Source organism: Larus michahellis, chromosome 14, assembly GCF_964199755.1.
Source record: "Larus michahellis chromosome 14, bLarMic1.1, whole genome shotgun sequence".
NCBI classification, from domain to species: domain Eukaryota; kingdom Metazoa; phylum Chordata; class Aves; order Charadriiformes; family Laridae; genus Larus; species Larus michahellis.
The window spans coordinates 6,526,705-6,551,170 of record NC_133909.1 but is presented as its reverse complement, the minus strand read 5'-3'; the positions used below and the strand labels follow the sequence as shown (position 1 = coordinate 6,551,170).

Here is a 24,466-nt window from a genome sequence, read left to right as displayed (position 1 = left end):
CCAGTGACACCCTTCCCAGGATGTGCAACCCTGACTTCTCCGCAGGAACAGCCCACCTCGTAGCCCTGACACTGACCGCGCAGAGCGTTCGCTCCTGCTGGGAAGAAAGGGCATGGTGGATGCACAGCAGCAGAAGGGTTAAACCACAGCCCTACCTTTCTGCCATCTGTTCCCACTCCCCATTTCGTGCTGAGTCTGCCTTGTCCTCTCTACCTCCCCGTGCTATTTGCAGAGCCCCAGACTGCGACACAACAGCTCTTCCACTACTGGGTTAATCAGACACCAGCGTACATTCACTCCTGTAAACACGCGCTTGGGTGTATAATGGATTTGCTCCAAATTGTAAAGTAGCAGCTATTGTGAGCTCCCCTAGCTCTATGGAAACCCTATATTTCAAGTGTTACCATGGGCAAACAATGGACAAGACCACATAAAGTAGGGCGAGCAGCAGGAGTGAGTGAGGTGGGAGAAGGAGGTGCCTGGCCAGAGACCACAGAAACACGTACGTGCTGCAAAGCTCTGAAAACCTCAGTGCAAAGATGGCGAGTCCAGCTCCCATAGCAAAGCCTGGCAGCATCACTCCTGGGCTCGCAGGAAAGTAGCGCTTGTTTCTCACAGGTTAAGTGAAGCGAACTGACCTGGCTGCTTGCAGGCGAGAGAAACATCAGATTTAACAAGACAGACAAACTAAAATAGGGATGGACAGAAGGCGCTCTGCAGAAATCAATATGGCAACACCTCTACACATAACCTGCCTCCGGTCAAGGGAGCAGCAACCAGTCGGGATGCCACGGAGCTCCCTCTGGTTCTCACTGCTCCAGTCTGCCATCACCCTTTCTACTGCGGCCTCACGGAGGACAGAGAAGTGCTACTGGGATAGCTCATGAAGCTGTGGGGTAAAACATCCCCTGCACATCATGAGGCTGCAGGCCTGCCAGGCACCAACCTACCCCAGAATCGTCATCTCACCCCATCACTGAACTAAGTGACGGTTAAGAGTAACAATGGGAAAATCCTTTGGGATCCTACAGAACTGAGATTCCCAAAACCCATCAGGGAAGCAGGCAGCACCATTTGGAGCTTACAGCCTCCTGGCCTGTACAGAAGGACAGTACCCACAACGTACACACTCACCACGTCTGCTGTGCATCAGAGCATGAACGTTTATACCCAGGCCTGAAGACATGCAAACACAAGATCCCACACGGCATCACAGTGGGCTTTTGCTCTGGATCCATGGAATAAGGCAAAGATAGCCAGGATGGAGTGTTTCCACAGGTTTATAAATCTGATAAATACAAGTATAACACCCTACCCACCACAATGGGGCAGGGAAGAAGGGAAGGGAGTCCCAAAGGTTGCTGAGCAAGTGCCAACTTGTACTTGGCAGCTGGAGAGTACGCGACAGCTGGAGATTTACGCTGATGTGTCAAACAGCTTCTCAATCATCTCTCCCACCTGGTCGACCTGGTATTTGATGTACTTCTCAGGGTTCTTGGTGAAGGGCACATTGCTGTATCTGCAAAGGAAGACAACCCCCAGCTGACAAATGACTGGAACCCAGCAAAAGAGACTCACTGGCCCCTCCTCTGCCACAAATCAGCTCCGCTCCAGCGGGTCCCACTTGAACCTGACAGGGTATCTTGTAGGGAGCAAGTGATCTAGTTACAACTGGTCTCTGGAGGTTTGCATGAATAGCCCGGGGTGGCCCAGAGCTTTGTGCTAGCTACAACATCTGCACTCATCCTGACCAAGGAATCAGGGTGACAGCAGACGCTCACAACTAATAGAGTTCAGCTTAGGGATGTTTCAGCATGCAAGGCAGAGAAGCTAAGACATGAGAGTAGAAAAATGCCTCAAGCGAGGACTAATCTAGGCCCCAAAGACCTCAGTAAATCCAAAGAAGAGAGGACAATGTTGCAAGAGGTTGTCACCTGTTCAAGAAGGCACCATAGGTCTCTTTCACAATGGTTTTCTGTGCCCGGCGGATTTTGTCCCGTTGCTCCATGTCTGGGATTGCCCAGGCCTTCTGGATCTTACACAGCTCTTCCAGCCCGTCATTAAAACCCTGTCCCAAAGTAAAACTCAGTGAGTGTCCTGTCTGCAGTGACATCTCTACACCGAGTCTGATGTTCTTCCCCTCCACTGTTGATCGTCAACATCCCGGTCTCCTCCTTAGGCAGATCTTTGGTCTGACTGTCCCTCCCAATCTAGGGATCCCAAACTAGGGGATGTCCTCATGCCATTTAACACCCCTTTACCTTAAAGCGCTCCTTTATCATCTGCCTCTCCTTATCCTTGAGCTGCAACAAGGAAGGAAAGGATTTTATTTCACATCCAGAAATAAATTTCCAACATCAGTGTTTGCCCACAACTCCCCATCCAACTTAAGTAACATCCTACCTACTTGGCTTGAATTCCTTCTCCTAAAGCAGGATGGAGAGAAAGCTGCAGCGAGCAGCACACCCTACATTCAGCAATTGGCTTTCATCTGAAGTAGATTTAACAAGAGTAATTTTCAGCCAGAACAGACATAAAAATAGACTTCTTTATGCTTCTAGCCCTTTCTAAGAGAAGGTGTCAGGTTTTTTTCAAATCCAAAATAGAAGCATCTGCTCAGGTGCAAAATATAAGAACAGAGGCAGAGATTAAAACACTTGTATGAATCTGGGGCAGGGGAGATTAGAAGGCAGCGCTGCTCTCCATCCTGTCCCAGCCACAGTACTCACTCCGCAGAGTAATACCAGCATGAGATATAAAGAAAGTTTCTGAGAATTTTTGGATATGACAAGGGAGAAGATGTTTCCGGCGATTTCTATAATCTTAAAACCATCCTTGATCATCCTCTCACCTTCACTCCTGGCTGAAAGACAGGCAGGTTTCTCTCCAGGATGTAATCTGTCACCTTCAGCCAGCTGCATTTGAAATGACATGGGAAAGATGCAAAGAGGAGTTACTCATGTCTCACCAGAACATCTATGTCCTCACCCAAGACCCAAAGGCCACCACAAGCAATACACACCCCAAAGCTTTCTGCAGTGGCCACTTTAAGTCAGATTAATCACTTGGTAAACAAAATACTTGGCTTTGGTTTTATGCAAGTCTCTGGTTTCAGCTGATTTCTCCCACTGCTCCAGCAGCATTGGCCATGAATCTCCCAAGGAGCCCTCAAACTATGACAAAACTAAGGCAAGAGCAGAGGATGTCTCCTGACCTGCGCTGGTAGGTCTGGATCTGCTGTTCAATGAGCTCCCGGTAAGACCTCTCGGCTGTCTTCTGTGTCACAGCTACCAACTGGATCAGCTCGGACCTGAAAGAGGAGAAAACCTGAGGAAGCACACGAGCCAGCTGCTGTCAGAGCTGCTAGCAGGATGGCAACATTTCAAGCCCCTGCCAACAAGATCTTTTATGCCCCTTACAATAGAAGGGACCTTGAAATGCACGAATGGAGAGACAGCAGATACAGAAACAAGTTACTTTGCAAAGCCATATCCCCAGTCCTCTCAAGATCAAAGCATTCTCTACAACCTAAGGCATCTCTGGTACTTTTATCTTCCACTCCCATGTAATGCGATGTTTGTAACAGTGCAAAGGTTTCAAAAAGGCAGTTTCAAGAATGGAAGAAAGAGCAGAGACGAGATGCTAGCAGGTAAATGCACTCGATATAGAGCCCTGCTCCAAACCCATGCTTAGAATCAGCCTGGACTTCAAGGAGATTTACCCAGATACACACTTACTTCTCCAGGGATTTCAGAATGTAGTTGTAGTTGTTGTGCAGAAAAATGGCACTCAAAGCTGGGTCTTCATAAACCTTGGATTTACTAAGAAGGTTAAGCTGCAAGTTGCCCAGCACTTTGCCTTAAAGAGGGAAGAGCAGAGGACAAAAAGTTTCTCACTGTCTTACTGTTAAACACAGCAGCAAGATTTTACAGAGCCCCTTTGGCAGCTGAGAGCCTCTGTGGGGATGAAGGTGCAAAGCACTGGGTGAGAATGGTTCAAGGCAGCTGATGACAAAAAGCTCCGCAGCACAGCGAGCTGCTGCACTGTGCTTGGTCCTGTCTAACTGTAACAGTCAAATTCCCAGTTTGACCCTTTCATCCACGCCTCCCATCAGACTCCAGCTCAAGCATGAAAAGATCCCATGGAGTAAGAGACACAGCCTGCGCTCTTCACCCAGGAATGAGCTAAGTGAAGGACAGCTGATGGGGCAGAAATGGGAAGGTGTGCAGAGTACTCACAGATGTAGGTGCTCAGCAGCCGCCTGCTGAACTCCGAACTGTAACTACTAGCTGAAGAGCTGGTCTCTGAAAAGAAAAGCATCTTAGGTCAGTTAACATGCCATGGGGAAGGGGCATATGTATGGTCAGCCTGCCTCTATTCAAACAAGCCTCGTCCCTGTTGCTATGGAATTAGTGCAGAGCTCCCATCGACAGTGAAATCAGCTCCCTGCTTTAGTGCCAACTGTCAGCAGCTTATCCAGGGTGAGTGTGGAAAAGCTCTGCACCCCCCAATTGCTGTATCTGCATCAAGTGCTGAGCACCCTGGCAGAAATCTCTCCTTTCCTTCCTACTGCTCAGAGGACATCCACTTGATCAGAAATTGAGTCATTAAACACATCCTCTCCCCATCTTTCCCCCACCACCTGAGAAGGGTTTGTAAGCACTAGGAATTTGCAATCAAAGAACAAATGAGCTGGAGCTGTTAACAGCAGGCACACAACAGTAACTGAAACAAGCAGAAGGGCTCTGGAAAGTTTCAGCCATCCCCATGGTTGCTGATAGGACCTGTGTGGCTCTGTACGAGGGACTGCGCCAGCATGGGAGCCTGCCCTTGCAAGCAATGACTCTGGGCTGGCACGTGTTCCTCTGTCTATGCATAAGAGAGATGGCTTTCTGCCCTCAAGGGCTTGTGGGCATGGGTCCCATGGGACACATCGGGTAGCTACCTCCTCCTCCCCCCACCAGAGTTTGGCAGCTGGGCGTAGCTCGGGTGGTCCGAGTTCATAAGCACCCCATGGGAAAAGCCTCGAGGCTCCTGTTGCTGGGAGCCGGACAATAAGGAGCGGAGCGCACGTGGGATAAAGCATGATACCAGCTGGGCCAGCTTGCTACCCATGCCAGAGAGATTCAGTGCCATGAGAGTGTCTTTAGCCTGTTTCAGTTCATATGGCATCCCTCATTGTCTGCTGGTGACAAGCCCTCCCTATTCTCTCCGGCCCCCTGGCAAGAGTTACTTTACCCTCCCATTTTTCCCTTTTCAATTATGTGTTAATTTATTTACCACTCCTGGAGGATAAAAAATTAAAATACACCACCAGAGCCCAAGGCAATATGAACAGGTACACGTGGGTAAGTCTGCTTACCTCTGGGATCTAAAGGAATATTGTATGTGTCCCCAAGAACTACAAAGATTAGGCAGAGCAGAGAGAAAAGGGGAGGGAGGAGAGAGAAAAAGAAATGCAAAGTGCAAAAAGACAGGTTAGAGACCACCATCCCCTTGAGAACAAAGCAGATATTAACACAAAGCAGCCAGACAGCTACACAGGAGAGCAGGCAGGAGTCCCTCCAAGGCCACAAATGGAGTGGAGATCACAGAGGAAAAGGCAGAGTCTCACTTCCTTCCTCTGCTACGGAGGTTGGTTGTATTTAGCAAGACACCTCATTGCAAGTAATTTCAAATCCACTTTCGAGGCAATAGAAAGCTTCCCCTCATGCCAGCAGCAAGGTCCTTGAAATGAACTGCACAGCCCATATAACCTTCCCAAGAACCTGAGCAAAGCCATCCCACCCAGAACAGCTCTGCCCTGCGTGGGTGTCTCATGTTGGGCCAGGCCTGGCTTTTGGAGCAAGTGACAGAGCTGTTTCTGCATGAGAACAACACTTGCAGAGAGCAGGGAATGTCTGGCAGTAGATGGTTCCTACGGCCTGACTGCAGATGGAGAGAACAAGATTTACAATACTTGGATTGTGGGTCATCTCATGCACGGCTCTGAAGTACTACACGTCAGCCCACGTCACCAGATCTGTTAAAATTACACTGACTTCAAGCTTTAATAATTGAACATACTGCAAAGAGGCATTTTTCCCCTCAAGCTGTCTTTACACAGCAGGATCCCTCTATACCTGGTGGGACAACCAGACCGTCCTGGTTTGAGGTAAAACAGAACCAACTTTCTGTTCAGTAGTTTTACTTCTTAGCCAGGCCTCTTCTAACTCTCTGAAATTAACAGCATGTTGTGTCTAAAACAGTTCGTTCAGAGCAATAAGACAGTTTGTGCCAAGGAGTGGTATGCAGAGAGGCTCTTGCTTCTACTGATTGCTGTAACAACCAAGGTCAGCTAATTTCGTTATTTGCCCCGTTGGAGGGTCAGAAAGAGAAAGGCGTAGAGGGGTCCCACCTGTGGGGAGGAGCGGACAGGACAGGTGACCCAAAATTGACCAACAGGGGTATTCCATCCCATCTGCCCCACGCTCAGTATAAAAGCTGAGGGATCAAAGGGGCAACTCCCTTCCTTCAATGGCTGACATTCAAGGAGGACCCTGTCTGTTCACCTGCCTTTGATCCCGATGCGTGTGTTCCTGACTCCAACTCTGGAACCCAATTCCCACTTATCGCCAAGTCCAGTCTGGGACTTCCCCACTGCCTGCTGGTGATGTCATCCTGGGAGCTTAATATGGTTTTGTATATACTGTATCTATTTCATTATTTTCCTTTTTATTATTAATATTTCATTAAAGTAGTTTAGTTTCTTCTAAACTCGTAAATCTCTATCTCTCCTCCTCCCCACCCTGTACAAGGGGTGTGAGGGGGGAGCATCTGTCACCAGCCATTGGTCAATTTGGCCAAAACCATGACACAGACACAATTAGAAAAGAAATGGGTTATGTATCATGGATATGGTCACATTTTGTTATATGACCAATATAAAAATTAAAAAAGCCTATGCTACCTTTTGAATCAGCTCCTACTGCATGACAACGTGCCAAGACTTTGAAACAACAGTGCTGACATCAGCACTCTGGGAAGAACATGGTAAACAGTTGGATTCTCCAAGAAAAAAAAAAAAAAACAACACTCAGACCATCTCTTTGGCCAAGGAGAGAGAGAGAGAGAGTCAAGACCCAGGAGGCACTGCGCATGCAAGTGGAGAGGGCATAAGGCAGTGGCTACAGATGTGGCAAGAAGCAGAGACATCGTAGCTTGAGTAAATTTAGAACAGACAGAATTTTCCAAGCAGGAATTGCAGATAAAAGTCTGGAGGCAGCTCTAAGATTCCCCCTTCCCCTGCTCCTAATGAGCTCCCTAACCCTCTCTCCAAACACCAGCTAGTGGCCTGTGCCTCCTCAGGTCCCTGTGCACCCTGAATCTTCAGTTCTCCACCTCTCCAGCCTGTTCTATTTCAACCTACTTGAAAGCACGAGCTCTACCAGGGCCAAAGGCCCACTAGAGAGCTGGAGCTGTTGCTCTGCACAGAACTAAGAACCATGCTCTGATACACAGCAGCATCCCGTTACATGATGCAGCAGCTCTCAGCTTCTGATCCATGTATTTCTGGAACTAGTCTCTTTAGCATCCTGGAGAGCAGAGCTAAAACTTGTCTCTCTGTTAGGGCATGTGGCACACAAATAGCCCAGGAGTCCCAGGCTGACCGTGGCTAGATACTGAGAATATTCTTGCTGCTGCTGTTACATTCTGACCAGAGGATGTCGCAGAGAAGAGTGGCAATGCATCAACACACAGCTAAACTAAAGCTAACTCAGCTGGACCAGCCATCCTCACTCCAGTACAGTCAGAGGACCAGTCCAGTGTCAGATTTGAAGATAAATGACTAAGCCATCCTCTCTTGATACCATAGAGCACATCAGCAAAAACCATCAAAAGAGTACCTGATAGGAGCAAGTGTGGAAGGCCAGCAGGGAAACTCTCTGCATCCCCTGGAGTTCTCCAGATAACCAACTATGTGGTCATGGCAGATTTGGAGGACAAGACAAACCACAGGGTGAAGGACAGGAGGAGAATGAGCTCACAGTGCATGCTGAGGTTTGATCTTTTTAGGGAAGATGTCCAGACAATCTGGGGAAGGAACCGCATGCCCAAACAAGCCCCATGCATGTACCTTGTGATGCCAGCATGGCACCCGCTGTCTCCTGGAAATCCAACAATTGCTGTAGGAAAAGGATAGCCTGGAAGCAAGGGAGGGAAGTTATGAACAACCAACATTGCATCTCCTGTGCTCTGCTATTAAGGATCGTGAAGGACGACTTGTCCCTCCACACTTAAAAGCCTTCAAGAAACAAGCCACGACACTCCTTTGAGTTGCTGTGTTTTACCCACACAGTCACATCATGGCTCAGCAAGGGTTACTAGCTAATCCACAGAAGACAATTAACTGCCCTTCAAGACAGCTTAACTTAAGAAAATAAGTTTCCCTACTGCTCTTTCTAAAACCTCTTCAGAGGCTTTTTCTGACAAAGGATGGTTCAAATCACCGTCACGTACGTTGCTGGTGAGTTCGTGAACTGTTCCATCTTTTGGCATGTTATATTCCTTGTCCGGATCATTCTACAAAGAGAAGATAGAGACATAAGGCAAGCATGTAAGGAAACTGAAGGCATCTACAATACATCTGCTGCTGTAAGTGAGCTGTAGGCTTGTTTATCCAGCGTCTCTCAACAACCTCAGACCTGGCTCTCACAGTGCCATCTCCTGGTGCTCAGAAACCAGAGCTCCTGTGTATGGGCAGCTCAAGACCACAGGCATTTGTTCAGCATGTGACCCATCAAAAGTTCAGTTTACCTACCAGGCATCACATTCACCAAGCCCACCTTACACAGGGACAGTTTAACCCCAGCCCTCCAAAGCTTTTCAAATCAGCAATTTTCCTTTCTTTTTAAATAGGATTAAATTCTGAGATTGATTTGATATCTGCAGAGGCCTGGAAGCTCACGTCAAATTATTTGGAGTATGCCTGTTAAGGGTCTTAAGCAGAGGCCTCCTGTGTTTGAAATCAGCACCCAGCATTCAGTATTTGCAGCTGACTGTCCAAAGCAAGCCAGCAAGCACAGGCTGGCTGGATCAGGCCTGCTGACTCAGAAACAATGTGCTCTCATGGAAAGTGGAAAGTTAAACTGCTCAGAAACCCCCTCTTCTGAGCCTGCTGGTCTTGCTAGAGAGAACATTGAGGAGAATTCTACCTTAATGTTGTCTGCAAACTCTTCCAGTGCCTTTGCACCAGTGGTCTCCATGGAAGTGATCAGCCCTGGTAGTTTGTTCTTAGTGCCTGCTGCGGTTCCCTGGAATAGTGCCGTAACAGATCAGAGAAGGAAAACAAACAGTATCTGAACTTTCATTCAGCACCTACCCTCCCTGATCCCCCACCCCAGCATTTTATTCTCAATTCCCCATGTGCCAGGAGAACATCTGCAGCACCACCACATTGAATCCTGCATTCTTCAGCCAGCCAGGAAGGGAAGATGTTGTGACCCTAATGGTGACCAGGACCTGACCATTGCCCTGACCTCCTATGCAGGACCTGACCATTGCCCAGGGATTTCTTTGGTCAACAACCCTCCCTTTTCAGAGGCACCTATCCCTGGCTGACCCTGCTGCTGGACCTTTCAATTAAAGTATTTATTTTATAAAAATAGTGTGACACATGAGATTCTGCTGCGGGAAACCTAGGTTCAAGCCTGAAGGAGGGAGCATGCCCAAGAGTAAGTGTATGTATGAGGAGTCAAAAGGGGCACCCATTGGCCCGCTGGGGTCACCCGCTGCGAAGGGACCCTGGTCTGAGCTGTTAAAGATTTGGGTGCCGTGTGCGAGACTCCTTGAATGGGGTATGAACACTGGGGCAGCAGTTTCTCCTTTAGCAGCAGGCTCTCCTCAGAGCAGCTGATCTTCCATATGTCAGTGAGCACAGTACAAACTAAACTCAATAGTATCAGAGCTGCAACACCTCAGAGGCCACATATACAGCAGAGTAATGCAGACAGTCCATCACCAGGTCATGACTGAAGTGAAGAGAACAGCTGCTGAGAGATGCTGAGATGCTGGTCCAACATCACAGAAAGGAGCAAACTGTATTTGTGTCATTTCCATTCCATGCTGTGGAGGACAGAAGCAGCGTGGCTTTATTAAAAGCCACTGGGATCATCCCTTTCAGAGAGTACTCCAGACAATCCAAACCACAGGACCCTCTCCGATCCCATCACATTTACCTGCAAAACCTGGTCAAATTCTGGCTTCATCTGCTTCAGATGCTTAAGGATGGGGAAGATTGTGAGTACAGCCGAATAGTCATGTCGGATGATGGCTTTCCGGGCAGCTGAGACTATGTTATCCCCCTCCATGATCAAGTTATCTAATGACTCCTGCAACAAAGCCAGAGAGTCAGAAGAAAGCAGCATGATATTTGCCCAGGCAGCACAAGCTACTAAATGCAGGATACCCATTAAGGATGCCAATTTAGCTCATGGGCCATTTGCAGTACCCAGTGAGTGGCTCTGAACACACGTTCTCCAGGGCCTCTGCAGGCCCTGGTTCCCTGCACAGGTCCTGGAAGACGACCCTAGAACCGGTGGTGCTCTTGGGCACCCATAGCAGGTGGTGGAATCCACATCCTCACAACGAAGGGGAAGGGAAAAAGACTTTGTGTGTATCCTCTACAAGGGAAGCCAAGCAGAGAGGCTCAACTGACCTGGATGAGAGAATCAAAAGTCTTCTTCTGGTGGTGCTCTGGGACAATTTCTGTCAGGAGCTGGTATTCACTCTGGGCCAGTTTGACAAAGGCACTAACGCAGTGAATGTACGCATCAATCTCGATGTCAAAGACGTCATCCCTCCCTGAAAGGGCAAGATGGTTTTAAGAGAGAACGAAATTCACACTGAGCTTCCAGCAGCTCTGCTCATTCCAAGGCCTCGGCATACACAAGGAGCACAAGGTTCTTCTGGAAAAGACGGTTCTGGCTTTACACCCATCCTTATGTGAGAACAATTATCTTCTCACCAAATCTGCACCCTGATTTGTGCATGGGAAGCTATGCATATCCTGCAGGAGGCAAAGTCATCTGCAGTTCAGGAAATAGCACATCAGGACACCAGCTCTTTCCGGCCTTATGACAGAAGGCAAGTTTGGAGCTCTTCTGGGATACAGACTAAATTTAATCAAGGGCTTGAACACCAAGTACTAAACTCAGGAAGGTCTGAGGTGAATTATTCAACATCTCTGCTTGTATTTTTAGAACTCCTTATCTCCATCCATCATGCAGATGAAGAACTGCCATTGTGCATCAACATTTCTGGGAAGTCAAGGCTGTCCTGGAAGGCAGCCTCTTCCCACAGGCAGAAACAGAAGATAAAAAACAGGCGGATGAACATTTAAATCCTATGAAGCAGGAATATCAGCACAGCTAGGTGAGCTATCTGTTACACAACGCTGCACACAAATGCAAATATTCGAGTCGGAGCATATGAATGTCTCAGGCAAACATCCATCAAAGAGCCTATGTGGTAGGCATGAGAAGTGCCGGTATGATACAAAGGCCCACACCAACTCATGCCAACCACTAGCTGGAAGTGTCAGCAGGACAGACATAAACAGACTCACACAATCCCGCATTACTCAGACCCCTGTAGTAACCACTACAAGACAGTAAGATTACACAGAGAGGCCTTCTCTAGGCTATGGGCTACTGCTTCTCTCCTCCCAGCAACATCTGCACCTTTTGACAGGGAAAGAACCAATTCTTCCCTACGCTGACAGGTCCCTCAGGTTGATCTTTGAAAAGTTATGGTCAGCAGGGGACACACAAATGTGATGTGGTTTTACAGACTGCCTATGGTGGAGAGCGGCCCACTGTATTGCATGCCACATGTGACCACTTTCGTGTTTGCTTCACTTCAGCACCAAACAAGCCAGTAGCTACATATAGGAAAGTGCCCCTCAGCATGGTGGCCACCAGTCTTTGGTTGGACAAAGTTGGGGTTCCCTGTTTGAGGGCTTGGGGTGTGTGTGTGAGATTAGTAGGAGTGAATTCTACTGAGAAGAGCCAGAGCTTTTTAGCCAGAGAAGGCCCATGCTCCAGGACTGCCCATGTAGACAAACAGCCACTGGCTACAAAACTACTGTGAAACATGCTGAAAAGAAGGGATGTTAGCCAGCTTGTTATGAAGTGACAACACGGTACTTACCAGCAGCCGGACCATGCTTGTCGCTCAGGGTATCGGAAAGGTGTTTAACTCGTAAATCATGCTCATGACCTAGTGAGATGTCAGCCGGCACAAACAGAAGGCGCAATTTATCCAGGGTGGTTACAGCATGGATGCTCACACTGGCTGGAAGCTGCTTCAAGCTTGGCTTATTTGATCTGATGGACACTTTTTTTTCCCTACAGAGTCCCAGGAATGCTACCTGACCAAATCCCTTTGTTGGGCTATGTAGCAGTAGCAACCCTTTGAAACCTGATGAGAAGTGTGAGTTCAGTCATTTGTTGGGTCACAGGAGTCCCTTGAACCTCCTGCCATAAGTTCTGAATGGGACCGCAGGCACCAGCAGCCCAATTTGTACCTCAGCCATTACAAATCCAAAAATCAAAGCCCATCTCCTGCTCAGCATGAGAATTTTTCCCCCCAAATGAGTGATATTAGTCACCATCTGGGATTCAGTAGACTACAATGTAGGTGCTTAAGAGATCTACTTCACATGCATACATAGCAGGAGGCAGAAAGGTCTTACAGATGCTTTGAAGCAAGTGACCTCTTCTCCCTTACCCGGTATGAGCAGAGGAGACCAAAATACGGAAGATGACCATGTAGGAAGGTCTCCACAGAGAACATGTACAGGCACAATGCACTGAGCTAGCTGTGGTCTTACACTTCAACATCAGGTTTGGAAAGGTCACTAGGAAACTGGATGTGTCTCAAAGTCCAGGCAAAAAGAAAAGGAAACAGAAACACCACAAGCAGATGTCATCAGAGCAGAGCTTCCATTAACCAGGTGGCTATGGTGGGTCAACTGCTTTAAGGTAACATTCCTCTCCACCTGTACTCATGTTTATGGAGACTTTGAAGTTCAGACACGAAATTCAGAAGAATAATTTGGCCCTCCAGCATCTCCTTGGTTCTCCAAGGTCAGCTGTACCTATCCAATGCTGTCCACCTAGCACTGGGCTAATGGAAGTCCCACCTGGAAAAGCAAGGCTGATACACAGAGAAAGTCGAGGATGAAGTAGCTAGAGCTGTGATTACCTTCCATAGGAATGAGGTTAGAGGCCCCCTTTTTCCCATCTAGACCATGCTGAGAGTACTGTTTCAGAAGGTTCTGAGCCTTACGGATCGTGCCTGTCACCAGAGCCAGAGAGAAGAGACAAGACCTAGAAAATGAGTGAAAGAAAACAAACCCAGAACACCAGCCCTCCACCAGCAAGTCACCTGGGCCCAGCAAGAGGATGCTGGGCACCAATGAGCATGCTCAGTACAGGAAAGTGAACCCCAAACTCATGTCCAAGTGTGCAGTTACAATGGCATTTCCAGACTGTCTCCCTGCTTTGAGGGTGGAGGCATGAATTCCAGCCAGGGTTACAGAATCAGAGAGTGCTCAAATCAGTCTGGTGAGGTGGTATGGCTGTGTGAGAAAACATGATCAGAGAAGGGAAGCAACAAAGCACCCTGTAATGAGTTTATTTAACTCGTTACTCTGCATCGAAATGGGAAGGGTTTGTTGCTTTCCCTCAGCTGTGGAAGCAGGACTTTGCAGTACGGGCAATTCCTGTCCAGGAACACATTGCCTGCTCCCCAGAGCCTAATTGCAGCCTCTTGATTAGAGCTGCAGAAAAAGGTGCCTTTCAGAGGGGTATTTTCTGAGCATGCTCAATATAGACCCATCAGGAGCCCCACAGCCAAGACAAGGAATGATCTCTGGTGTCACAGGAAGCGATAAAAGGGTGACAACCTCTGGGCTCGAGAGAGCAATTGCAGCAGCAATTCCCATCACAGGAATCACAGAATAATGGATGCTGCCCACCCATGTCTAACTCGCATTAAGTCACTCTAATCCCCAAGACACTTCTCTTCTAAGGAACTGCAAATCAATTAAAACCATGGAAAAAAAAAATAACACTGGGTTAAAAGATTTATACTTAACACACACAAAAACCAGACAGAACTGAACAAAAGCCAATGCTGGATATACAGCTAGAAAGCACAAAACAAAGCATTAATGTGACAACTGAAGACTAAGCACTGTTTCCACATTAAAAGGTTAGTCGTCATGCAACAAGCTACAATTATCACAAGCACACGGACACCCTCTCACAGCACAGCTTTGCTGTTGCCTGCACAACAGGGAACGGAAAGTTTTGGGAAGGCAGAAAGAGTTTCTATAGGAGACCCAAATGAAACAGAGCTGGGCTGAGTAAATGAAGAAGGATCCACGAAATAAAAATCCTGCTGCCAAAATTAAGAATTGTTCTTCTGCTTTAAAGCAATAAATACTTCAAACACGCAGAAAATCCCTACTTCCACCAGTAACTGTAAGCCAGAGTGCAGCCTGGAAATGAGCATTGGCTGCCCAAATGCTAAGGACCACTATCCTGAGGGGAAGCCCACGTACAGACTGCTGCAGAACAGCATCCTGGGGTGCAGGGCAGCTTCATCCCATGAAGGGATATATGGCAGGGGGAAGGAAACTTCGAGTCCCCCAGACAGTGCATCTCTAATGGGGGAGAACAGGAGAGAGAAGTTCCCACTGAATTACCAAGCTGCCTTAAGCTGGTGCACTTCCTAAATAACAGAACATGGTTCTTCAAGTGTAATGTTTTACCAGCAACATTTTCCTTCTACCAGTTCAAAGAGTTCTCAACCATTTAGTAAAGAAAAAAAAAAAGTCATATCCATAAAGCATTCTTCTAGCAGGAAACTTCTCCCCTCTAGACCTACACCAGGTGGGAAGACTTACACCTTTGCTGTGCTGATGCATTTGCTCCTAGCTTCTGCCATATGAAGAAATGGGAGGGCTACGCCTCTTCTTCCAAGCTTCCCTGTGCTCTTCACACCCAACACTTTCACGTTATTCTTAGCTACTTTCAGAAACCTCGAGAGCTTGGGCACATCAGCAGGTTTCTCTGAGGAGGCAGGACTGTAGCAAGCTCTGGAGATATGCACTAAGCTCTTTCTTACTGCTGTTACCATGGCCCAGCTGATGCAGAGCAGCTCAACCCAGGTACTGTTCTTGTACCAGTTCTGTCATCTTTCCCACTTTCAAGTATCCAGGGGGAGGGGGGGTGTGGGGTGTGAAATAAAGAGGGTAAACTGGTGTGAAAACCAAGCAGACAGTACAACTGCAGCTGCTGTCAACAGGATCTCACTTCACAGGTATGCAGTGCACGTCTCTACAGCCCACCTCTGACAGTTTCTTCTCAGATGAGAGCTGAAACACCTCTGCTGCATTTTATTTGCATAAACACAATTACCTGTGTTTACGCTGCCACACACCAAGTGTTCACTGTTCATGGGCATCGCTTCAGTGCTGCTGCATCCCTCTTACTTAGCATTATAATCAGGCTTTAATAGATTCTAGTGGAAGCCAAATGCTTTTGTTCCATGATTGTTTTCCTCTATTAGGCAGCTCGCAAACCAAATGGGATGGCGTTTCAGCTACTAATGAAAACATCACATTCAAGCTAGGCAGTGATCAATATGGCAAGCAGGAAGGAGGAACAGGCTCTTTATTCTGCCACACAAAGACTCCACAGCCACAGCCTGCCTTCAGGTAGCACCTCACCGCTAGGTAAACTGGAGCATTAAGGAAACTGGAAAAGGGCTCCCTATAGCTTGAAAAGAGCCCCGCAAAAAAAAAAAAAAAAAAAAAACAAAACAAGTCAAAACACACCTGAAACTTTTACACCTGCGGCCCAATTGTTAAATAAAGTGGCTTTTGGGCACACATGAGGCACAGTTTTCCAATTCCACATTGTTCTCCTGTTTCTCTCTTCCATTAGGCAGTTTTCTAAACAAGCAGAAGGGCAACACATCCTCTTTTCTTAAGTACCAGCTGCTGGAGTCTCCATAAATTGGCTAAAGCTCTCTGGCTTTTACTTGTAGGCAGCGAGGCTGGGTGCTCCTACGGGCATCTTCTGGCCCTACCCTTCCCTGGCAATGCAGAGCTTCTGAGCTACTTGCTGCTGTCAAGCCAACTAAAGAACACTGGGTCTACAGGCATCACAAAGAAACAATATTTTCTGTGCATATATTCGCAGCAGGATGATTTCAGAATCTGAATACCCTTGCTCTCTGAGACAGACTGCTGACACTTCAAACAGCAAACTACTTAAAAAAAAAAGCCCACAGATTGCTTCATCAGTCCAACTTGACTTGGCAAGTTTCAGTTAAGAGACGATGACCCTGCTTTAGAAGTGTCTCCACCAGTCAGATTTTCAACTGCAGGCTGTAACAACAGGAGACGGTACAGGGTACACCAACAAATAAAACAATCACAGAGAGATGAAAACCCTCTGAAACAACACATGGATATGGAACAAGTTCTCCAGAATCCAACATAGTACCTGGGGGAGCACAGGGGGGGTTGTCTGTCTCCGCCTTCTTACCCTGTCCCTAATACCTCACCTTTCCTTTAGCTGCAGCCTCTCTTGCGCTTTGCTTTGTGGGTAAACAAGTTATAGCACTTGTTTAGTTAGCACAGATTTAGTTTGTTATTTATCCCTTGCAACAGGTTAAAGTGCGCATTGGGGTGTGCACTGGGATATTCTTCCTTAAGGACTAAGAGAATTAACTCACTTGTTGGAATCATGAGAAAAATCCCTTGTCTGAAACCCAAATTGGCAGAACTTGGCTTTACTTACTGAAGCAATAGCACAGGAAAAAAATTTCTTCTTCCACAATTGAAAAAAGGCTAAAACCGGGGGAATCAAACACCACCAGATGAATATTGCTATGAAGAGGGCCACTGTGCCAGTGCAAAGAGGGCTGTAAGACCTCCAGCTCAGGAGCTGTTCTTGAAAGCTGATGGAACCACAGAAAAAACTGTGAAACTCTGCTCAAAGACTATTTTTTCCCCCCCATTTTTAGTTTCACTTAAGTACAATTCAGCAGCCATAAGAGATGGCTGCTGTATGAGATTTAAACACCCCTGTCCTTCAAGAGCTACTGTCTGCTTCTCTGCCCTTGTTCACAGAAGATTGGGCACAAATTAGCCACTACTTCTTCTTGAGATTAACAATGCCCCAATAGATCATTTGAAATGCTCTTTCCTTCATACACTGTCAGCTCTGTAAGTGCCTTCAGACCGTGCTCTGTGGCTTCCACCTGGTCCATCTCACAAACTCCAATTAAACTGGGCAAAAAGAGGTGAAAGTTTCCTGACAAGTCTACAGCCAAGACATTCACCGTGACAAGTAATTTTGGATGCCCAAATGCATCCATTTTGGAGGAGCCCTGTTTGTAGGGAACAAATGCTTGTGCTCTCAAACGTGTGGGCTCCTTTCTGTACTCTCTAGATGAGCACCCAAGATCTGAGACTCATTAAAAGAGTCCCAGTGATGTTTCTTAATCTGTTCATGAAAAAAGACTCTCTGACTATTTACCGAGAGTCCAGGGGAGATGTTACCATTTGGCAGGCTGCTCAGAAAGATTTGCTGACCATGCTGACTTCACTGCAACCAAAACCCAGGGATGTTTCCGGTATCAGGTGATAACTGAGAACTGTGGACCAAGTTTGAAGCATCCATAACCGGAGTTCCCTGTGGCTCAATTACAGATGCCCATATGGCATCTTTCCAGTACAGAGATATTGAACCACAAAAAAAAAATAATTTTTACCTATTGTAATGCTGTTGGGCAGGAGCCACTCTTCAAGAGCTAAACACAAATGACTGCCATCATGCTTCAGAGCAGTTTTAAACACTGTTTTTCTGCCATCTGCAGCATAGCTAGTTCTTCTTAGCAGGAGGATATTGTCCTCTACAGGTCTCCCAACACCGGTGGCAAATTCTTAGGTGAATAATTACCTGCGAAACTCCAGAGAAAAGCCAAGAGTGGTGTGAGACACCCCCATGGGTTGTTTTCTGCTCCCAGGGAAAAATCCACTGAAGTTTGCAGACTAACTGCATTCACCAACTGCAACTTGCACATCAGCTTTCAGGAACAGCTCTAGGGCATGACAGCAATAGCACAGACTGATTTTAAAAGACCAGAGGGGTGATGTCTGGATGTCACAGCATTTTCCAGGCAGTCCTCCCTCTCCAAATATCCCAGGCACACCCTCTGCTTTAGCAAGAAGAGGCCCAGCAAAGCCTCTCCACACACAGAAGTGAAGAGAGCGAGCACCAGGGCCAGCACACGCACACGTAGACGCACATTACCTGGGATGAGGACTGCATTCACATCAGGATTATAAAAATAAACACAACACAATTAAAATGGGTATTTCTTTTCTTCCCTTTACCCATCCCATCCACTCCCAGTCCCTACCCACATTCCTCATTATTTTCCTGAGCCCAGTAATAGTATTTGGACAACACAGGAAAAAAAATATTAGCGTGGGAGAGTATTAGCCAGATAAACCCACAGAAATATGAACTTTTCTGACTTTCATCACTATTACAGAGGAGACAACAGGGTGCTGTGACACACAAAGGCACGATATCACTGCACTGCTGTGGGAGGTACATGCTAACTTTTGCTAGCCCTCCTTCTGGCCGTGCTCCCACTAGATGGCACATTTCAGAGATGGGAACTCCAGCTCTGCACCAGAGTGACCAGCCTTCACCAGCTGCAGAAAATGCAGCAAAACTCCATTATGAGGAGAGGTGGAATAAGCCACCAGCCACATTCATTGCTCTTCCAGAGACAGGCCAAGGCAAAAGCTTTAACAGCCCTTCCAAAATTCAGAGAACTACGGATCTCATTTCTGTAGGCACCTACCTAGTCCCCATCTCAACTCCTGATGAGTTCTTTGTTCCCTAGCACAATAATAATTTATTCATAACTAATAATGAAAGCAGTGTTTTATCAGATCTGAGTTTTCTATCTTGCTGTGGCACAGTCTATACTCCATATTCCAGGCCTGAGGACGGGTGTTCTCAGATCATATCATTTTATAGCCCTCTTGGGTCTCTTTTTACTTATCTCCTTTGTTAAGGCAATGGCCTTTTCTCTCCCTGTATACAGGATCCCTCTCCTCCCTTTACATTGCCCAGAGAACAGACCTGATGACTTAACAGACAGAAAACGTCTCAATGCTGAATCCGGGGCAGAGAAGAGGTGCTTATCTCCAAAATCTCACCCCTGCTCCTGTCCTAAGAGCACATTTTAGACACAGAGGCTACCTCAGCAGTGAGAAGGCCTGCAGGTATGTGTTTGATACCCAGGCAAGAGGATACACAGTACAGTTATCCCCCCACTTCAGGGACTCACCTGGTCTCTTGACTGGCTTTTTGGTGGGGGTGTCCTTCCTTTTGTTCTGAATGGCAGGGGAATATGGCACCCCGGTGGAGGAGCTGTTCTTACGGAAATGATCTTTCAGCCCCTTGATGGAGCGGTCAAGCTGGACAGAGCGGATTTGGAAGTAAACAGTCATGAAATCTAAGGAGACAAGGTAGAAACAAGATTATAAGCAAACAGGGAACACTATATGGTAAAAAAAACCTTTTCCTGAAACACTCCATGCCGCTGATTGATGTGGGTCCCCAAGTAAGTTTTTCCTTCCCTCTCCTATTTTCTTCAAAAACTTCCTCCTCCTCCCCCAGCAGTATTCATTCCAGCCCTCCCACCACACACAACATTAAGTCTGGGCACCACTACCAAGAGCATATCAGTTGTGCAACTGATGGGAGACATCTGTGCAAGACATTGTCAGCTGCTAGCAAGAGAGACTTCACACACTTCTCAGGATTCAGAGCACTCAGGAACTAAATGAGGTGTTCATCATTTAAAATCAGAATACAAACCAACTAATGAAATATGCTATATATGCTTGAGTTGCCTTTGATCATGGAAAAATTCTTAAGAAGCTTTTAAAGGTGTTCATCATACTTTGTAAGCACAGTAATCCCCACTCAGAAGTAAATCATTGATTCTAGTAGCTATATGTATGTGAAAGTACATGTTTCCTATAACAGGTCCACAAAGTTATTCAATCCCAAAGGAAAAGTTAATAAAAGAGCATAAAGCTGTAGGTAGATTTTGATGCTGCAGAACAGCAGAACTTGGAAAGAAGAGTCACGTACCGACCGAAGAAACTATTCTGTGCTGCCTTCCCCCCATCCTAGGTCACATTTAATACAAAAAGTTCTGTTCGTGAATAGTTCCCAAATGGGAATAAGTGACCAGTGCCTTTCACATTGATAATACCTGAGCACTAGATAGTTGCAGCTCCATGAGAAGGCATTACAGAGGCAAGTCAAATGGATTTCTGCTATAGGACAGACTACACACTAAGAAAAATTGTGCTTTATTTACACAGCTTTTTTTCCTCCTCATATCCACCATGAGATCATTGTGTTCAACTGACAAATCACACTTCAGTCTCACCACAAACACTGTAAAAAATGCAGGAAGGTGACTGAAAGGAAACCGAACTACTCACAAAAAGGTACCAGTAAGGCAGTCACTAGGTTTGTTAGAGCTGCTAGGTACCAACAGCAGTGTGACCCACGGTTTGTTAGCCACAGCAACACCTACGCAGAGGCTTCGTGGCTGAAGGTGTGTTATCTATAAGCCAAGCTGTGCAGAGCTACACACAACCCTCAGCACCCTACTTTTGCTCTCAACCACATGTGAGTGAGTAGTTGAAGAGAACTCACCTGATACAGAACTACAAGGGAACAACACGCAGCGCTACCAACCTTGATTCCTGCCGTTTTCCACCAGCCAGCCGGAAATGCGGATGATATCATGCAGGACACTCTCCGGGAGGTGCTCCAGAGACATCTCCTCCTGCGTCTCCATTTCATCGTCCCCGCTGATCAGGTCCAGGATGAGGATGGGTGGGACCGGCTTGGTGTGTCGTGTCATCAAGCTGCGGAACTCTGATTCCAGGGACTCCTTGCCCCTCTCAAAGAGGGATTTCTAGTACAAAACAGCAGAAGAACAGAAGCAGCACAGGGCTTCTGTAATCAGTCACTCACAAGTGTTTCTGGACGAGAACACACTTTCTGCAGCATTTCTAACCACTGTCAAGTACTGCACGCTTCAAACTCCAACAACGCCTGTAACTAAGAGACTTTTAAAGAGAATTAAATAAAAAAGAAATGCTTGGGAGTTGCTCAGTCTTCAAGTGGGATTGAAACAGATCTCCCATGCTGCTCAAGCAGTTCAACAACTGACAAGAGCGACTCAGGAGGAGGTTCAATCAACTCCAATACACATGCAACATACCCTTTCAGAAGTCCTACTGGCACAATGCACACAGAGAGCAAAACACCACGAGCAGAAATGCTGCTGAGTGCAGAGTTAAACAGAAGCCAAAAGAATCGTTTCTTCAGCTGTGCCCAAACACCTTCTTCACCAGGCAGCAAGCCCGTCAGCCCCCCTCAGCAAGGGGGCACACAGCAGGGGTACGTCTGTCCCTCTCACCCATGCCAGGTTCCAGACCCACAACCTACCACACGGTTCAGCTCCGGGCTGTCTGGATTGTTGTCCTGGAAGTATTCCACTGCCTTCTGGATTTTATCCATGCAATTCAAGTATTCCTCCAGCCTCCCAGTGGGGCTGAAAATAAAACGAAAAATAAAAAGCAGTGAGTGCCCCAAAAAGCAAAGAAAGAAGATACCAAGAAAGCACCAGACCAAATTCAGGATAAAAATAACAAGGACAATTTCAATTCCATTTTCTTCAACTAGGAGGAGATCGTGGGATTCCGTTTTGCGTCTACTCAGTGCCACAGCAGAACACCCAATCCATGCAGCAAGCGCAGAAGTACTGATGATGGAACAGCACACAACTTTTAGCCTTGCCTTCCTCTCCCAATCAGGCCTGCATGGTAAAGTGTGGAGGAAGCTGCACATCCCACCCCAAAGAAGGGCCATCACAACATCCTCCCAGAGACTGAAAGCAGGCTCCAGGACAGGTCTGATTCATCCTGGATGGAGAGACAACATCAACAGGGCAGGAAGAACCTTTGGGAAAAGGATGGAGGAAAGAAGAGAAGCCACCAATGCCCACAGGATTCATGGCAGCCTGTCTACAAAACCCGGAAGAGACACCAGTGCAGAGTCTGAGCAGACTTTGCCTTCTGGGGATTGCTGAAGGTCAAGTAAGGCATCTTTATTGTGGACTGATGGTGGGGAAAGAGTGTGGGAAGGGTACAAAGAACACTATGATGAGTGTGTGGAGTCAGCTCCCCTACCTCCCTCACAAAAGTTCAATAGGATGAAGCTCTGCTCAACTCACCCTTCCTTTATGATCTTCTCTGTGTCCTTCGCTACATGGTAGTAACTGATGACGTGATCCAAGCAGGACAGGGTCTTCTCCACATTCTCCTGCAAGCGCTGCAGGTTCTCTGTCTGTTTATGGACAGGGATGATCGAGTTCTCCAGCTTCATCAAACGACTTTCAAACGAGGAGAGGATAGAAACCTACATGCCAAGAGAAAAACAGAGAGCTGAGGACATCCTTCTACATGGATCCGCGCAGTAGGAGAGTAGTTAGAGCAGGGCAATCAGGGACCTTCAGCTTCTCTTATCGGGCTCTGCTACTAATTTGCCATGGCTCCTTAGGTGGGCTGTTTAACCCCTCTATGTGCTAATTTCTATCAGGAATCACAAAACAGATGACCTGTCATACAGAGGTGGGCTAATCTTGAATTAAATGTTTGTAAAGCATGAAAATAACGTTCCATGCCAAAATGTAATTCTTTCAAGATTCACTCCTATGTTATGTTTTCCACACTTCTCTGGTGGTGCCTCTGTGACTTTCTTAAAGCACTGAGCCCAAAACTGTACATACTATACTAGCTGAGGGCTTACAAGCAATTAGAGCACAATAATTACTTTCTACCTCTTAAACAGAACACTCCCAAAATAAAACTCCAAATGAGACCTAACTTTATGAAGCAACAATATGATGCTGCTGCACAAACTAGTGTGGGGTCTATTAATACCTCTTCCCAAGAGAGAGGACAGACCGTAAAGAGACATGGCCAACAGCTCATTTGAGCCCTCATCTTCCCAGGAGAGAAGCTTAGGACTGAACCGTTCGTCAGTTTTCCCCTTTGCCCAGCCACTGAAATGTAAAACAGCAACGCAGAGCAAGTGGTTCATGGCTCTACATTCCTCAGATGGGCACAATGACAGCCTTGAAAACAGATTCTGCTAAGAAAAAGTAAACCCAGGCCCAACATTAAGGCTGAGCTTCAAGGACCTCCTTACCATGTTCTTTGTAAGCTGGTCACTCTTCTCAAGGCTCTCTTTGATAAAGGACAGAGTTTCTTCCTCCTGTCAGTAGGATGAAAAAATAAGTCTTCAATTTGGAACACGAAGCATTTAATTCACTAAACATCACATGTAGGTTTTTACAAGTCCTAGTAAACACTGCAGCAAACCTTGTTTGGTCTGGTGCTGAGGCCACGTTTTAATATGCTTGAGGCTGCATTTAAATATGCTGCCTCTTAACAGAAATCAGGGCAACTAACCCAAGGTGAGCGACACATAACGTAACAAGTGAGGTTTGTATGGATTACTCGTTTCCCTTCAATACCACGAGCACACTAAAGTCACAGCACTATATAAAATTAACAAATTCACCACAGAGGCACACAGACTCAGACCACACATTTCCCTGCCACAGCACAACACAGGTGTTGCACTCACATCATACAAAGCCCACACGCAGCTGTGAGCTCAAGTGGCCAACACAGAGCAACCACCAAGGGCTGTTTTCAAGCCATCAAAGCTCAGAGACAGGGGAAACAATAGCAGCCTGCACAGGCTGGCCTCTCAGGCCAGATCTGAGGACCTGAAGGGAGAGCCCCCAGCAGCTACCAGGCCCTAAAAGCCGGCCCCAGGCCCTACGAGGGGGGCAGAGACACTCCTTGACCCTGAAAACCAAGGGCCTAAGCCCTGAAGGGGACCTGGGGATGCTGCCAGGCCCGGAGCGGGGTGACCAGTCCCTTGGGGGATGCCGGGACGCCCCCAGGCCCGGTGGGGACCTCCAGGACGCCTCCCAGCCCCGTCTCCTAGGCAACGCGCTGGGGCTGCAGGTGCGGGCCCAGGCCCCGTCCGGGCCCGCAGCGGGTCCCTTTGCCCAGTCCTACCTGCTTGAGCTTGTCCTCGATCTCCCTCCTGCGGGCCGATACCTCCTCGGTGGGGATCATCCTGCCGCGGGGCGCCGGAGCCGCGCTCCCCCGTTCAGTCCCTCCGCGGACACTGGCTTCCGCTCCGCCGTCACTGCCCCGGCGCCATCTTGGGAGCGGCGGCACACAGGGCGCATGCGCAGCGAGGGCAGCCACCATCTG

The 24,466-nt window shown here is 47.4% G+C and overlaps 1 protein-coding gene across 11 annotated transcripts; it reads right to left on the bottom strand.

The window, feature by feature from the left end:
* Positions 1 to 1,262: 1,262 nt before the first annotated feature.
* Positions 1,263 to 24,466, bottom strand: EXOC7 (exocyst complex component 7). 11 transcript variants are annotated; one of them, XM_074607189.1, is made up of 22 exons: positions 24,266 to 24,450; positions 23,382 to 23,447; positions 22,405 to 22,589; positions 21,618 to 21,723; positions 20,859 to 21,081; positions 19,429 to 19,596; positions 18,375 to 18,386; positions 13,246 to 13,338; positions 12,190 to 12,258; positions 10,697 to 10,842; positions 10,218 to 10,370; positions 9,195 to 9,293; positions 8,500 to 8,562; positions 8,117 to 8,183; positions 5,363 to 5,401; positions 4,239 to 4,304; positions 3,738 to 3,858; positions 3,215 to 3,310; positions 2,852 to 2,915; positions 2,262 to 2,303; positions 1,935 to 2,068; positions 1,263 to 1,519 (listed from the first exon to the last, which is right to left on the bottom strand). In XM_074607189.1, the coding sequence occupies exons 1-22, from the start codon at positions 24,323 to 24,325 to the stop codon at positions 1,417 to 1,419; spliced, it is 2,175 nt and encodes a 724-aa protein (XP_074463290.1). In that variant the 5' UTR covers positions 24,326 to 24,450; the 3' UTR covers positions 1,263 to 1,416. The 11 variants fall into 11 exon arrangements, with proteins under 11 accessions (XP_074463290.1, XP_074463292.1, XP_074463295.1 ...); XM_074607191.1 differs by lacking the exon at positions 5,363 to 5,401; XM_074607194.1 differs by lacking the exon at positions 12,190 to 12,258.